General features: G+C 40.3%; 2 protein-coding genes across 3 annotated transcripts in view; one reads left to right on the top strand and one right to left on the bottom strand.

The window, feature by feature from the left end:
• The window catches only part of LOC5573435 (vacuolar protein sorting-associated protein 13B), a 66,280-nt gene extending 53,782 nt beyond the window's left edge, over positions 1-12,498 (top strand). The window contains exons 7-10 of the mRNA XM_021837917.1: positions 130-620; positions 9,734-9,876; positions 9,944-11,704; positions 11,891-12,498. Coding sequence (XP_021693609.1) covers positions 130-620; positions 9,734-9,876; positions 9,944-11,704; positions 11,891-12,340 — 2,845 coding nt within the window. The 3' untranslated portion in view covers positions 12,341-12,498. The remainder of the gene's footprint in view (positions 1-129; positions 621-9,733; positions 9,877-9,943; positions 11,705-11,890) is intronic.
• The window catches only part of LOC5565293 (protein THEM6), a 34,643-nt gene continuing 33,236 nt past the window's right edge, over positions 12,373-13,779 (bottom strand). For both annotated transcript variants that reach the window (XM_021837920.1, XM_021837921.1), the window contains exon 2: positions 12,373-13,141. In XM_021837920.1, the coding sequence (XP_021693612.1) occupies positions 12,551-13,141 (591 nt within the window). In that variant the 3' untranslated portion in view covers positions 12,373-12,550. The remainder of the gene's footprint in view (positions 13,142-13,779) is intronic.

Here is a 13,779-nt window from a genome sequence, read left to right as displayed (position 1 = left end):
AAAATGCAAATGATACAAGTTTTTTTATTTTGAAAACTAGTACTAGTACTCAAAGGTCCTTACTACTGCGTAACGCTAAAATGGAAACCCCTGTTTTACGGTTCTAATGGCTATGTTTCTCATCTCCAGTCCCCAAGGCACGGCCATCACCGTCTTCAACAACCTATCCAAGCACAAGAACAAGCTCAAATTCAACAGTAGCTACAACTGCTACCTTACCCTCTATCAGCACGATGGCAACGAGTTCTCCAGCCCGATCTACCTCAACCGGGCGCTATCGCGGAAAAGTTTCTCCGTTCAGTGTGACGATCGGTACATTCCCGTGTCGCTCTCGATCGTGGCCCACCAGGGTCAGCAGCACGTGTCCATCTACGACGATCCGTGTCCGTCGTTTGCCATCGAGAATCGAACCGATTTCAACATCTACGTGGCGCAGTCCGACACGGTGAATGCGAACAAGGCGGCCACTGCCGTTCCGGAGTGCGTCGTCGAGTCGAACTTTGTGTGGTACCAGATCGTGGGATCGCGCCAGAAGGTTTACTACACGCCACCGGCCTTGGATGCCCTGTTTCCGGAGGCGCAGGACGTGGAAGTGGCGCTCATCTTTGCCTGTGTTAGTGGTGAGTTGAGGAGTGTGGTTTGAGACTGATGCAAATTTCGATTATATTGCTCCCCTATACCCCTCTCAATCAATGAAGATCACCTCCTCAAAGTTTGAAACGATTTGGATGAATTTGTTGTATGTGTGGCTATGTAGCTCTCCATCGTAATGTTATATGATAAAGTTCACTATCTCTTGTCTACGGAAATTTTCCCAGCCTCAACATTGCTGGAGACTTAATTTTGATTGGATTTTGATTTTAATTATTGCCTGTTTTATTGAAAAGTGTATTTGCTTATTACAGGGCTGCGGACAGGTATCTTTTTAGAAAGTTGTTCATATTTTCGGGCAAATCGCTAAAAAGTCTCTATTTTTGACGAAAGGACACTTTTAAAACCGAAGTGCCCCAAAAAAATCCTCCAGGGTTTTTTTTTTTTGAAAATCTAGTTAGAACTCTTCCAAGAATTGCACAATAAGCTCTACCAGGGACACCTCCTAAATTTCTCCAGCATTTCATCGAGGGATACGCTCTGCAGTTCTTTCAAACTCCTCTCCAGTACATTCTCCATGGATTCTTCTAAATTTCATTTCAAGTTTCCTACGCAAGTTTGTTCAGAAATGCCGTTCGATGTTTTCCAAGAAACGTTTGAATCGATAGATCATTTCTCCACTAGCTAACCGGAGGTATGATTCTCGATGAATGACTACTGCCCAAGTAACAATTCCACAGCAATTTGGCATTCGTGTGGATTTATCAATGTTTTATGACAGTTACGTGAATGCTATAACAACTAGAGGCAACATTTAAAGTTGCTAGAAGATGCTATTTTGTAAGTCAGCTTTTAGTTCTTTTTAAAACCTTTTGGAGACAAAATATAAAGTCAAAATGTTGTGGCTACAAAACCAGCTTTATTGCAGCATATGATACCTCATTCAAACTGCTTGAAGTGGCTGAATGACACTTATTTGTTACGGCTATGATAAAAGATTGATATAATATACCTTGTTGTCATAAAAGCTGCTTTTAAACTAATTAACTTGCACTTGAATCTGGATAACTTACCTTATCATACCTCTTAAATCAGTATTGGGGCTCCTAATATGCAATAACACCTTTAGCATTGCGAATTTATAACCCACCACATCATCATTAACATTGCGTCATTAATCAAAAACACTTATTCTTAATATAAAAACGCCAAACTAATGTCCGTTTTCATTGTTTTTGCGTATTTTCTTCAAAACAGCACTCGCAAACTGTCAAACTTTGTTAAATGCTGCTTAGTTACCATAAAATGTGAAAAAAAGCTGAATCATCTTCGATCAGCATTTATTAAGGCAATTTTACATCCACAAATGCTGAACCATAACAGTGTGCCCTTATTCGTGTATTTATGATCACAAAACAGCATTTGTCGATGAATCAATCAATTATGCTCCCGCCATATTAATTTCACTCCGGTTGCCACAATTTTACTTTTTTCAACTCATATTATCTCCATGAATTTGCTCATAATATGCTATGGTTTGATAATTAAACTGTCTAAATATAATTCAATGCACAATTACTGCGCAATCAAACCAGCAAATGTTGAATATGTTTTATTCTTCACCTGGCGGTTTGTTTTAGCAAATGCTAAATAACTACAAATATACCGCTTTCAGAGGGGGCACCCGAAATTTCACTTCTTTTTCACCACATTTCACTGTAAATCTCACTCAGCACTAAAAATTTTAGCACTATATCAAAATAAATCACTTTAATTTTTTAACAAGCACTACGAAATAAATTGTCACAGACGTTGTTTAAATCTTATTTTGTTTTGTTTACGATGGAATAAATCCGTGAAAATCGACGTTATGATAAAATCAATTTCAAGATGAAGCGACATTCACCTAGAACAGGTGGCCTCAAAATAGCTACCACTAATGCTATTTTGCTTTATTTATGTGACATAAATATGCACTTCATAGCCTCTTTCAGAGTGGGCCAACTAGTCACGTTCTAATCTACTAGCTTTGGAGGATGCGATGAAGACAACAATGCCTTGACCGTGGTTTTATGGGCGTTTATTTATAGCGCCCTGAAAGTAATTCGTAAAACTAAAATTGTTACTTGGGTGAGCTTCTAATAAGTAGAGTATTTCAAACGATACCTTTAGGTTTTGCTATAAGAAAACCTTCAGGAACTCAGGAAAATTTCTACGTGGGATCTTAGAGAACTTCTCAAAGAATTTCATAAATAATAATGGAAAAATCTCTTGAGTAATCAAATTCGATTTTTTTTTGTTCTTCATTTTGTGGAAGAGTCCCTCTAAAGAATCCTGGCGTATATCCTACAGCAGTGATGCTCAGGCTCATTTTTCAATCGCCTGTATTTCTGATCTGAGATAGCTATCCGAATAGATCAGTGTGCAATTCATGATAACTTTAGGGGTAGTTCAGCCTCCTGAAGAAAAATTTTACGTAGTTTGGCATATTCAAGAGATCTAGACAACACGTGCGGCCCGCGGGCCGCACTTTGCTACAGGATCAAATAAATCATACGTAACTCTTCTATGCATTCTGCAGGAATTTCTTCGCAGATATCTCGAGGAGTAGGCACAGAAATTATTTGAGTACTTACTCCAAAGCAGTGGATCCCAACTGGTGGTCCGCGGACCCCAAAGCGCAGAACCATTAACAAAACGTTTATTTCTACTTGGTTGATAATTAAATTTAAGCGCGATTTCTTTTTCGTATCGTGTAAGACGCAGATCCTTTTTTTAATTAATTGATTGATTAGATGCTTGGTCGATTTTTCGGTGATACGTTAGCAAATTCCACGTTTTGATGATTTGCGGCAAGATACTTGCCGATTTCCATGGTGAGATCTTTGAAAATTATCTCAATAGTTCCTTGATGAACTCAAGTTGGTTTTTTCTTCGAAATTTGAAGATTTTGCTAAAACAATTGTCGGGCTCATCTTCCAATGGTACCTGGAAATATCCTTGCTGCACTGCGACATTTTTTTCAGATTCTTGGTGAATTGCTTGCAAGATCCTCGATTTTATCTTTGAATAATTCCTTGGCTGATTTCTTGAACTATGACTATCTTGACGACGATACTTACAGTACTTAATCCCTGGAGGAGACTTTGGGTTCCTAATTTCTGACACGACGTCCAGCGGATTGCCGATATTCACGACTTTCTGTCTCCTAGATTTCTATGAAAACATTATGCAATAATCTCTAACGGATTTTCTAAGTAATCTTTGTACATAATGCATGTTAATTGATAAAGTTCTATATCTTGCCGTGAAAATCTAACTTTAAAGCAGTCGCGCTCTCAGGCACCGTTGACACAAACACGTTCACATTGTGTATTACATGCGAACTTTTCTCATGATACATGCACTAAGTACAAGATGCGACCGTTCTTAGTTTATGATTATAATTCAGACAAATCCTAGATTTTCCTAACTTTCTCTTTTTCAGTTATTAGGGGCGGTCAAACGGGGTGACTTGCAACGGCGAGGTGACTTGCAACACATTGTAATTTACAACTAAATTTCACTATAAAACATAAATTTCAAAAGAAAAATTCGTTATAAATCGGTGCTTTAATACGTGTGACTCGCAATTCAAGTAGGAGCTACGATTAAAGCTGTTATTATAAATATTTTCATACATTGAACCTAATTCTTTTAAATCTCTTGAAAACTGATACTTGATGGAGGTTCAAAATCGTGACCTAAAAAAAATGAGATAGATTTAATTTACAAAGGTAAACTCTACATGGTGTTTCTATAAGTAACTTGTAAGTAATAATATGACGAATTTTATTTTACGAAATTGTAGCAACAACTTTTTAATAAAAAACATTTTTATAAATCACTTGACATGCAACACTTTATTTCCAAGCAATTTAGAGTTGTATAAAAGTGAAAAACTTTTCTCTAAGGTCTACTTTATAATCAAAAAAGTAATAATTCATCAATAAACTACAAACACTCGTTAAAAATATTGTTCCGTTAAGATATTGGACCTTGATGATTTAACGCCTTTTTTTCCCATACAAGAATAGCCCAATTATTTTTTAACAAAAAGGTATTCAAAATGCTCTTGTATTGGTTCGAATGCTTTAAATACATGAATAACAATACTTAACAAGTGTGACTAATAAAAATAGGGTGCAGAGCTACTTGGGCACTTCCATGATTCACTTTGGCATGTGGTGTTTTTCTCGGTCGAATTGTCTAAAACTTTGCTATAAGAAGCACTTCAATGCGACGCATATTGTGGCTAAATATGAGCTCAGTAACTATAAAAAACCCACTGCCGAAGTGAATCAAAAGTGCCAAGAATAGGATCCGGCTCCCTATCAACATTTTGTTGACAAAAACTAAATTAGCTTTGAATGTTGCAAGTCACCCCGCACAAGGACATTTTAAAAAATTCACCTTTTTGATTACATTTCATAAGACAAAATAATCCGATTCAATCTTCTGTCATCCCACTCTGTAAAACTAAAATCTGGCCATTAAAAGTTCTAAAAGGAATTTAGATTTTCAAATGACGTGTAGATCATGGTTTTGGTTGATTGAAGTTGAAAACTTTTGCAAATTACCCCGTTTGACGGTAATTTATCAATCCTCAGGGTGGCTACCGAATCGGGAAAAATACAGAAATTTGAATTCATCGGGAAAAACCGTGAATTTGAGAAGATCACCGGGAAAATCGATTTGAACGACCATTTTCAAGCTAAGTTTTAGAAAGTTGTTATGTTTGATGATATTGCTATTAAGCATCCATAATTTTTAGAAAATAACTTTCAAGCATGCATGATTAAATTTTCAATATACACCATATTTCCTAAAAATGTTTCACTCATTTCTTACCAATGTGTCAGAAAATATTCTATATGTTATTTTCGTTGGGGCGTTAGGGCGCTGTTTTATGAAGTTTTCTCTTTTTGAAACATTTGGTTTACTTTTTTTTATTTGCTGATGAATATTTATAGGGTGACGGATCCAATTGTTGGCACTTTTTTCACTTCGGCAGTGGAAAGTTTTTTGACAGCTACTAAGCTCATATTGGGCCACAATATGCGCCGTACTAAAGTGCTTCTTATTGCAATGTATCAGACATTTCGGTCGAGAAAAACTCCCAATGCCAAAGTGAATCATGTAAGTGCTCAAGCAGCTCTGCACCCTGCCTTTATTTATAATGGGGCTCTGTACAAAATTCATTCCTTTTCTTTCACTCTTAACCAGTTTGGAGACAATCGCATACTAATACAAAGAACGGCAATTTAAAAAAAATCTCAGCTCATTAATGTTAAAGTGCTCGTAATATAGTAAGCCAAGAAACAGGCTCTGATTTGATTGGGACGTTACTCCAGAAAGAAGAGGAAGAATATGAGATGAGATCCAAAATTGGCCATTTGGAGCCCTATCGGAACCTGTCATCGCTTGTACGAAAATGTTCAAAACCACTTTATAATTCATGACACCATGTTTAATATCTTCTGGGTGAAGAATCATGAATTTTTGAGACTTCGGAAGATATTAGTGCATGATATTTTAGAAGCTTTCCTTAACGGTTTCTACCAGCATCGTTATCCGGTGACCACGTTCCTAAAATGATCACAATAGTTTCCAAAAAAAAATAAGTACATAATATATTCTATCAAAAAGATCATTGTTCCATCGGTGTTTGAACTTTTTTGTGATGAAGTTTCTTGCATTTTTTATGATTTTCATTTTGAAATGTCCTAGGTACTGCAACATTCAGACATAAATCCTGTACCATAACCGTATTCAGAGTTTTAATGCTCGAATAATGATATACAGTCAACCCTCCATGAGTCGATGTTCCATTACTCGATATCGACTCATGGAACCATATTTAAAACAGAAAATCATGGTTGCTATGATAGTCCCTTCAAACAGCTTTCCATAGGTTAGTTTTAACATGTCTCGATATTTCCATGAGTCGATGGTCCCTTCAATATCGACTCATGGAGGTTTGACTGTAACTCATATGTGAATCTCGATATTTCCCCTAACTTGGTGGAATGCGCGGTCCTTTCAATCTAGCATACTTGATCTCTTTGTAAGACGATACCTCTCTAGAGTAGTGTTTAATCCTTTGGCCGTTATCGCATGCTCTTGCGAGGGCAAGCAATGAACACTTGTTCGGCGTACAATGCAATGCTTTTATCGAATAATATCGCGAATTCGGTTAGGCATGAATATATCATTGATCGCATCACCAACTAAAGGTGACTTCCAGATCTTTACCTTATCCCACTAACCCAATATCCTCCCCATAACAACTGTGGAGAGGCAGAAGATTCTTCGGTCGCTAGTAGCAATGGTTGTCTAACTAACATCCCTTCCCGTCCTCGATGACCGTAAGGACGAGGCCGGCGCCGTTATTGATATTTAAATTAAGAGCTCTCGATTTTTGCACATTGAGAATGGTAAGCTAATCCCAAGCCTCATTCATTAAGTCTCTGTTCAACTAACAACTACGAATTGTACAGTCATTTATGCTCATTAGGGCTGTTCAAAATTTAAAAAAGGCAGAGTGCTTTGTGAAGCCCAAGCAGGACAGTTCGGTTTTGCGTCGTCCGATTGATTTAGCTGACGGATTCGCGCGTTTTCGTTGCCGGAGAATTTTTTTCCCCCTGTTTTGGAGCGTCTTGCTGGGTAGTGCTTTGTGAAGCCCAAGCAGGACAGTTCGGTTTTGCGTCGTCCGATTGATTTAGCTGACGGATTCGCGCGTTTTCGTTGCCGGAGAATTTTTTTCCCCCTGTTTTGGAGCGTCTTGCTGGGTAGTGCTTTGTGAAGCCCAAGCAGGACAGTTCGGTTTTGCGTCGTCCGATTGATTTAGCTGACGGATTCGCGCGTTTTCGTTGCCGGAGAATTTTTTCCCCCTGTTTTGGAGCGTCTTGCTGGGTAGTGCTTCGAGAAGCCCAAGCAGGACGGTTCGGTTTTGCGTCGTCCGATAGAGTTTGTTGACGGTTTCGCGCGTGTTTTCGTCGCCGGAGATTTTTTTTTTTCCCTTTGTTTTGGAGCGTCTTGCTGGGTACGTATTTGGGAAGGCCCAAGCAAGACGGTTTATTTTCGGGACGCCAAGAAGTTTTGCTGTCAGTGTCAGTTTTGTGTTCAGTCGAGAATGGATGGCCAACTGGTGAGTTCGTTTCATGCTTATGATAACACATATTTTCTTGAAAGCGTAACTTTTATGTAATATTAAAACAAACTTTGTATGGTTTGTCATTATAGGTGTCGGCATTATGCTTTTTTCTTATACAATTTGAATATACATATATTTTTCTCTTTTTGACATTATTAAAAATTATCCTTTGAATTGTTCGACATTGTGAATGTTGACGTATTTTCTAAAACTTCTACCATATCGAGACAAAATGCACAGTAATACTCATATGTAATTTTCAAACAAACTATGTATGGTTCGTCACTACAAGTGTCGGCATTATTCCTGTTTCATATAAGTTAAAATATATACATGTAATTTTCAGTTTTCGTCATTAATAAAAACGTCTTTTGAATTGTTCGACATTATAGATGTTGACGTAATTTTTCCAAAAACTTCTCGAGACAAAAATACAAAACTAGCTTTAAATACAAGTCGTATATTTCCCCCTTGTCCATGGATCGCATCACCGACCAGAGGTGACTCCCAGATCTTTTCCTTCCTCACTAATAAACACCCTTCCCGTGGTGATTGTGGAGATGCAGAGGTATTCTCGGTCTCTAGAAGCAACAATCATTACACCCTAACATTCCTTCCCCATCCCAACTGACTGTAAGGACTTGGCCGGCGCCGTTATTGATCAATAATATTAGATCTGCTAAAATTGCACTTCGAGAGTAAGCGGAAACTCCCATCCCTTATTCATTTGGATCGTAGTGCAATTCTTACCAGTTCCGATCAATCACGGAGTAGCAACCATTGACATGTACAGTCAGTTTATGCTATGCTATGCTATGCTATGCTATTAGGGCTGTTCAAAATTTAAAAAAGTTTGAAATCCAACTCTCATATCTTCCTTACCATCCTTACCATAAAAATAGGGTTCTGTGAAATTTTCAGCTTTCTGTGGTGATGTAAAAGTTTATATGGAAATTACTATGGAGAAATTTTGAGAAATGTTCCAAACACGTTAGTACTGGAATCAGGGCCGCATTTACGGGGGTGGGGTTTGTGGCCGAGGGGGCCATGGGGGGCCGGTGAAATTCACCGTAATGAGCTTAGTGTGCTCGAAGACTTGAGCGAAGACTATAGCCCTACACAAATTGCTTCAACCCAAAACTATTAAATAAATCTGTATGTTCAACAACTTGAATATTCAAAAATAGAATATTTTGTTTATGGAATATGAATGAAATGTCAAAGAAAACATGAGTAAAATAATTCAAACTTTAAATTGATTATTAGGGATTTAAAGTATTTGTTGAACGTTATAAAATAGTTTGATTTCTGATAATCAATACATTACAAAGGACATGAAAAAAAAATCTTAGTCTATTCTAAACTATCAAAATGTTTTTCTGGAAAAAGGAAAAAGGACCCTCACAAGACTATGGCCCCCGGGCCCTCACATTTGTAAATCCGGCCCTGACTAGAATGTAAGTACAAATTTATCAGCATAGCATTTCAGGTCATATCATAGTTTTATAGTAGTCTGAAATACTAGGTAGACTACAAAACTACGGCGAGGGCTGATTGCTGCTAGCGTACACAGTGAACATTTGAGCAATATTGCTTAGGAACGTCTGTGTGATAAACGTAAAAGAGGCTTTTATAAACCTAAGTAAATGTAGGGAAGGTGATTAGGGCAGATTAAAAATACTAGTACCAACCCTATCGCTACTGACAAAAAAATCAGAGACAACTTCATTAAAGCTGGCTATATTCTCTTTATTGGTAGGACATTTCAAACATTTTTTAGAAACTCGATCACTTGTGATCATACAAACATAACTATTATAAAAAGTTTTGATAAATCGACTACTTAACATCGTTCAAATCTGGGGCAGCAAAAATTTCGAAATTTGCATCAATCTGGCGGGATTTCTTGATAGGGACCAAGCCTATATTCTTTTGTTCTATTTTTAGGAAGTGCAATCCGGTGGTCTCATCCGGTGAAGGTCGACGAAAATAAGAACATATTCCTAAACATTCCTCTGTATGGTGATCTCAAACTGGCTGTGAATATTAAGAACCGTACTACTGATGTTGTGATCGACTACATAAGTCAGGTAAGGTTACGAATAGAACTCACTTCAATCGCTAAACAAACCATTAATCTGCGTTTTGCAATCACAGGACCTTGAATTTTCCGCCAAAGACATTCGCACTCGTCTGCTGAATCCAACGGCACTTCCAGCTGACCAGGACCCGGATCTACCCCAGAAACCCACCCCGAAACAGTCGTCTTCCCCAGTTGTGAACAGCTCCGAACAACTGCTGCTTCATTCCAAGCGGATATCGTTCCGAGGGTTCTTCAAATCGCTCAATCTAACGCTGTTCAACGATGACGAAAGCAAATGCTGCTCCAAGGTGGACCTGGTTTCGTTCAATTTCGATCGGCTCGGAGTTGAGATGAATACTGGCGGGGACAGCAGCAAGGCTTTGGTGCAATTCGTTGCCATTCAGGTGGACAATGAACTTCATAGTAGTGGGGAGTACGACTTCCCGGTGGTTTTGTGCAGTGAAGACCACGAGGCCAAGCAAGCTCAGCCGGTGGTCATCCCGAATCAGTATAAGTTGGAAGATTGCTTGGAGGAAATTGCTGGCAATGCTTTGTGCTCGATTTATGCCGAAATGGATGCCGAGAGTTGGACAAGCGTCGAAGGGCTGAGATTTAAGATCAATCCTATTAGAGCGTACATCGAGGACACTTACATTAACATCATGCTCGATTATCTGGTGGAGTGTCTCCCGATGAACTTACTGTACCATCCCGAGGAACCAATCGAACGGATAAAGTGTGCTCCTGGCCAGGTTCTCATTCCAAAACTAGTCACCCAGCAGTCTTCCTACCTTGCTGATCCAATCAAGTTCCGCTACATCCGGATAGAACCGTTGCATGTGCTGCTTTCGGTGCACACCTGTATGCGTCTGTACATAGCTTTGGATCACAGTCCATTGGATTTCTCCGCTTTTGAGCGGTTGAACGTGCGGTCCCTTCCGATACGGTTTGGAAACTCGCTGGGTATGCATTACCTGTCGGGGGCGATCTTCGGCGGCGGTTGGGTCATTGGATCGTTGGAGATACTGGGTAGTCCCAGTGGGCTGGCACGATCGGTGACTAGTGGGCTGAGGGATTTTGTGTCGCTGCCTGTACAAGGGTTGTTCCGAGGACCTTGGGGATTCTTGGTTGGGCTGACACAGGGATCAACGTCGTTGGTGAGAAACATTACAGCGGGAACGGTCAACTCTGTGACTAAGCTGGCTACATCCGTCGCCAGGAATTTGGATAGGTTGACTCTGGATACGGAACATGTCCAGAGGACGGATGCTTTGAGGAGACGACGTCCTCAAGGAATGACAGAAGGTTTCACGCAAGGATTGACAGGGTTAGGAATCAGTATACTTGGGGCTGTTGGCGGGTTAGCTCATCATCCGTTACAAGCCAGAAGTCCAATGGATGTGGTTACTGGTGTGGGAAAAGGCATTGTCGGGGCCTTCACCAAACCGATCAGTGGTGCTGCGGAGTTGGTGGCTCTCACGGGCCAAGGAATGCTACACAGCGTGGGATACAACACGATGCCTACTCCGAAATACTTCCAGCAGCCGCTTCAGCGGTTAGAGCCGATCCCATACAAAGCCCTGTGGGAACCACAAACTCTATCCGATGGATCGCTCATGTTCACCATCCACGCTACGTTTGCCGGTCGGAGTCAGTACAAGTTGGTTGTAGTGGGAGTCTACTTGAAGACGTTGGTCCTGTTGGACGTGGAGAACAGTCAGCTTCTGGAAGTGCTGGATCTTAAAACAGTTTTCCCAAGCGTAGATGCAAGTGATTCCACACAGGTTCTATTTAGGATACGACCAGAACTTCCACCACCTCCTACGGATTATATGGTAATTTTCTGATACCCTCTTTATCAATCTACTATCCTATGGATTCTATAACTTCCCCAGAATTCCACTACCCAGAATCAATCAACAGAATGCACCATTTCCCAGAAAACTACGTTCAAGTTAAAAAAAAAAATATGTTGGAATTCCTTCAAAATTTTAAAAGTCTTTTCATTACGTAATTCACAGTCGTACCCAATCTCCAGTCGTACGTACCAGTTTGTCCAGGAGTCCACAATGCAACTCCCGAAGCTGTCCTCCTACTCTCTTCCCCCTCTAACAAAACCAATCACCACCACCCCCAAGGTAAGTAGAAATCCAGCGCCGGCCGCGTCGAATCAAGGCACCACGTTCGCATCGCCCGAAGATGACGACCTGACACCGCTGATGCCATCGTCCCGGAACTGCGACGAAGTGGCCGTCGAAATAGATGACGATGACCACCAACAACTGCTGCTGGACGATGTTCCGATCATCGAAGGGGACGCCAGCAATCGCGGCGCCGATGACAGCGAACGCCGCCTGTTGCTGTATGTAGAGGAAAATCTCGCTCGATACTTGGTGAAGTACGTCAATCTACTCAAGAAAAGCCAACAACCGGCCGGAACGGTTGTCTTTGCACCGTTCGACGGCAGATAGTACGGGACGGTAGGACTGAATGAAACACGAAATTTACCGGGAAAACAGCTATTTATTTGGGGCAATGCATTTTAGTCAGTTTTAAATATTCAAGATTTTTGTATTATTAAATCTATATACACCGCTCCACGGGAATGCAATAAATATTCCAATCATTACGTATCGACCATCCTTGATCCGAAATCCTCATTCCAGGTACGCGCAACCTACCTACTTGTCCTTTCGCAGCTTCTGGCTGGAGGTTTCGATCGATTCCAACCACTGGTTCAACTCGGCCGGCATCTCCGGTTGCTTCTCCACGCCGGGAAATTCCTTCATCAGTTCCAGCACGTTCACCTTGGTGATGCACTGCTTGGACATTGCCACCGCCCGAACAAATCCATCGGCCAGCGTGACAAACTGCTGCTCCAAGTAGATCGCTTTGTCATCCCACCACACCAGCTTGGTGGTGATTTTGTACGCGTTGAAGATCGGAATGGTTCGCCGGTAGCGGACGCTGGATGCTCCCTGCACGGCACCACCACCCTTCGCTTTGATTTTACCATAGATTCCGGTCAGACCGTAGAAATGGAACCGAGCAAAGTCCAGCTCCCGGACGTACCGAGCATTGTTCATGTGTCGGATGAAGATGTCCACATCCTGGGTGGTGCACAGGCCGTAGATGGTCGTTTGGTCCGTCACTTTCCGTTTGCGCTGGAACAGCATCCCGTAGCCGAGCGTGGCCACACATCGGATAAAGTAGTTCACATCCCAGATCACATACAGGATCAGGAGGGCGATCAGCAGTCCGCAGGAGAACATCTGAAAAGGTAAGCAAATTGTTGAACAATTGAGTATGGTATCTTTCGAGGTCCGTAAAACGGGGTAACTTTGATAGTTTTTTTTTTCAAAGAAAACTTGAATATTTATGTACGCTGTTTCAAATAATTTTAATTTATGTTTTTAAAACAAGTACTGGCATCCTAGCTATCGATTGCAGTTGATAGATTGCCAAAAGATTTATTTTGAATGGAATGTATAATTTTTCATATAATCGAAAGTCGGTTATCTGTTTTGGAATTACTTTAATAATGGAGCATAAATCGAACACAATTGAATGAATTACGTAACATTTATAGGGCATTGCATACCTCTAGGCGTTTAACGTTACATGGAAATTTCAGACTTAAATTACAAAAATGGTCCCAGTTTATGGAAATGTTTTTCGCTAAGAGATTTTTTATTTTATTTTATTTTATTTTATTGATGTACAAGGGGGTCAGGGGCCAAGTCTCCAGCATAAGTTTAAAAACTCACACCTTCCATAATACACCGGGGGTTTTGGAGTTTGGGAAGTAGGCAACGCAACATCTTTGACCAGAAGGTTCTTTAAGTTTTGCTTTTACTCTAGACTTCCCCTACACGTATGAATGATGCAAGGTCGAAAGAACATGAATCAG

The sequence above is a fragment of the Aedes aegypti genome, chromosome 1, assembly GCF_002204515.2.
Source record: "Aedes aegypti strain LVP_AGWG chromosome 1, AaegL5.0 Primary Assembly, whole genome shotgun sequence".
Classification (NCBI taxonomy): Eukaryota; Metazoa; Arthropoda; class Insecta; order Diptera; family Culicidae; genus Aedes; species Aedes aegypti.
Note: the sequence above shows the minus strand (reverse complement) of the source record. Positions and strands in the feature narration are given on the sequence as shown.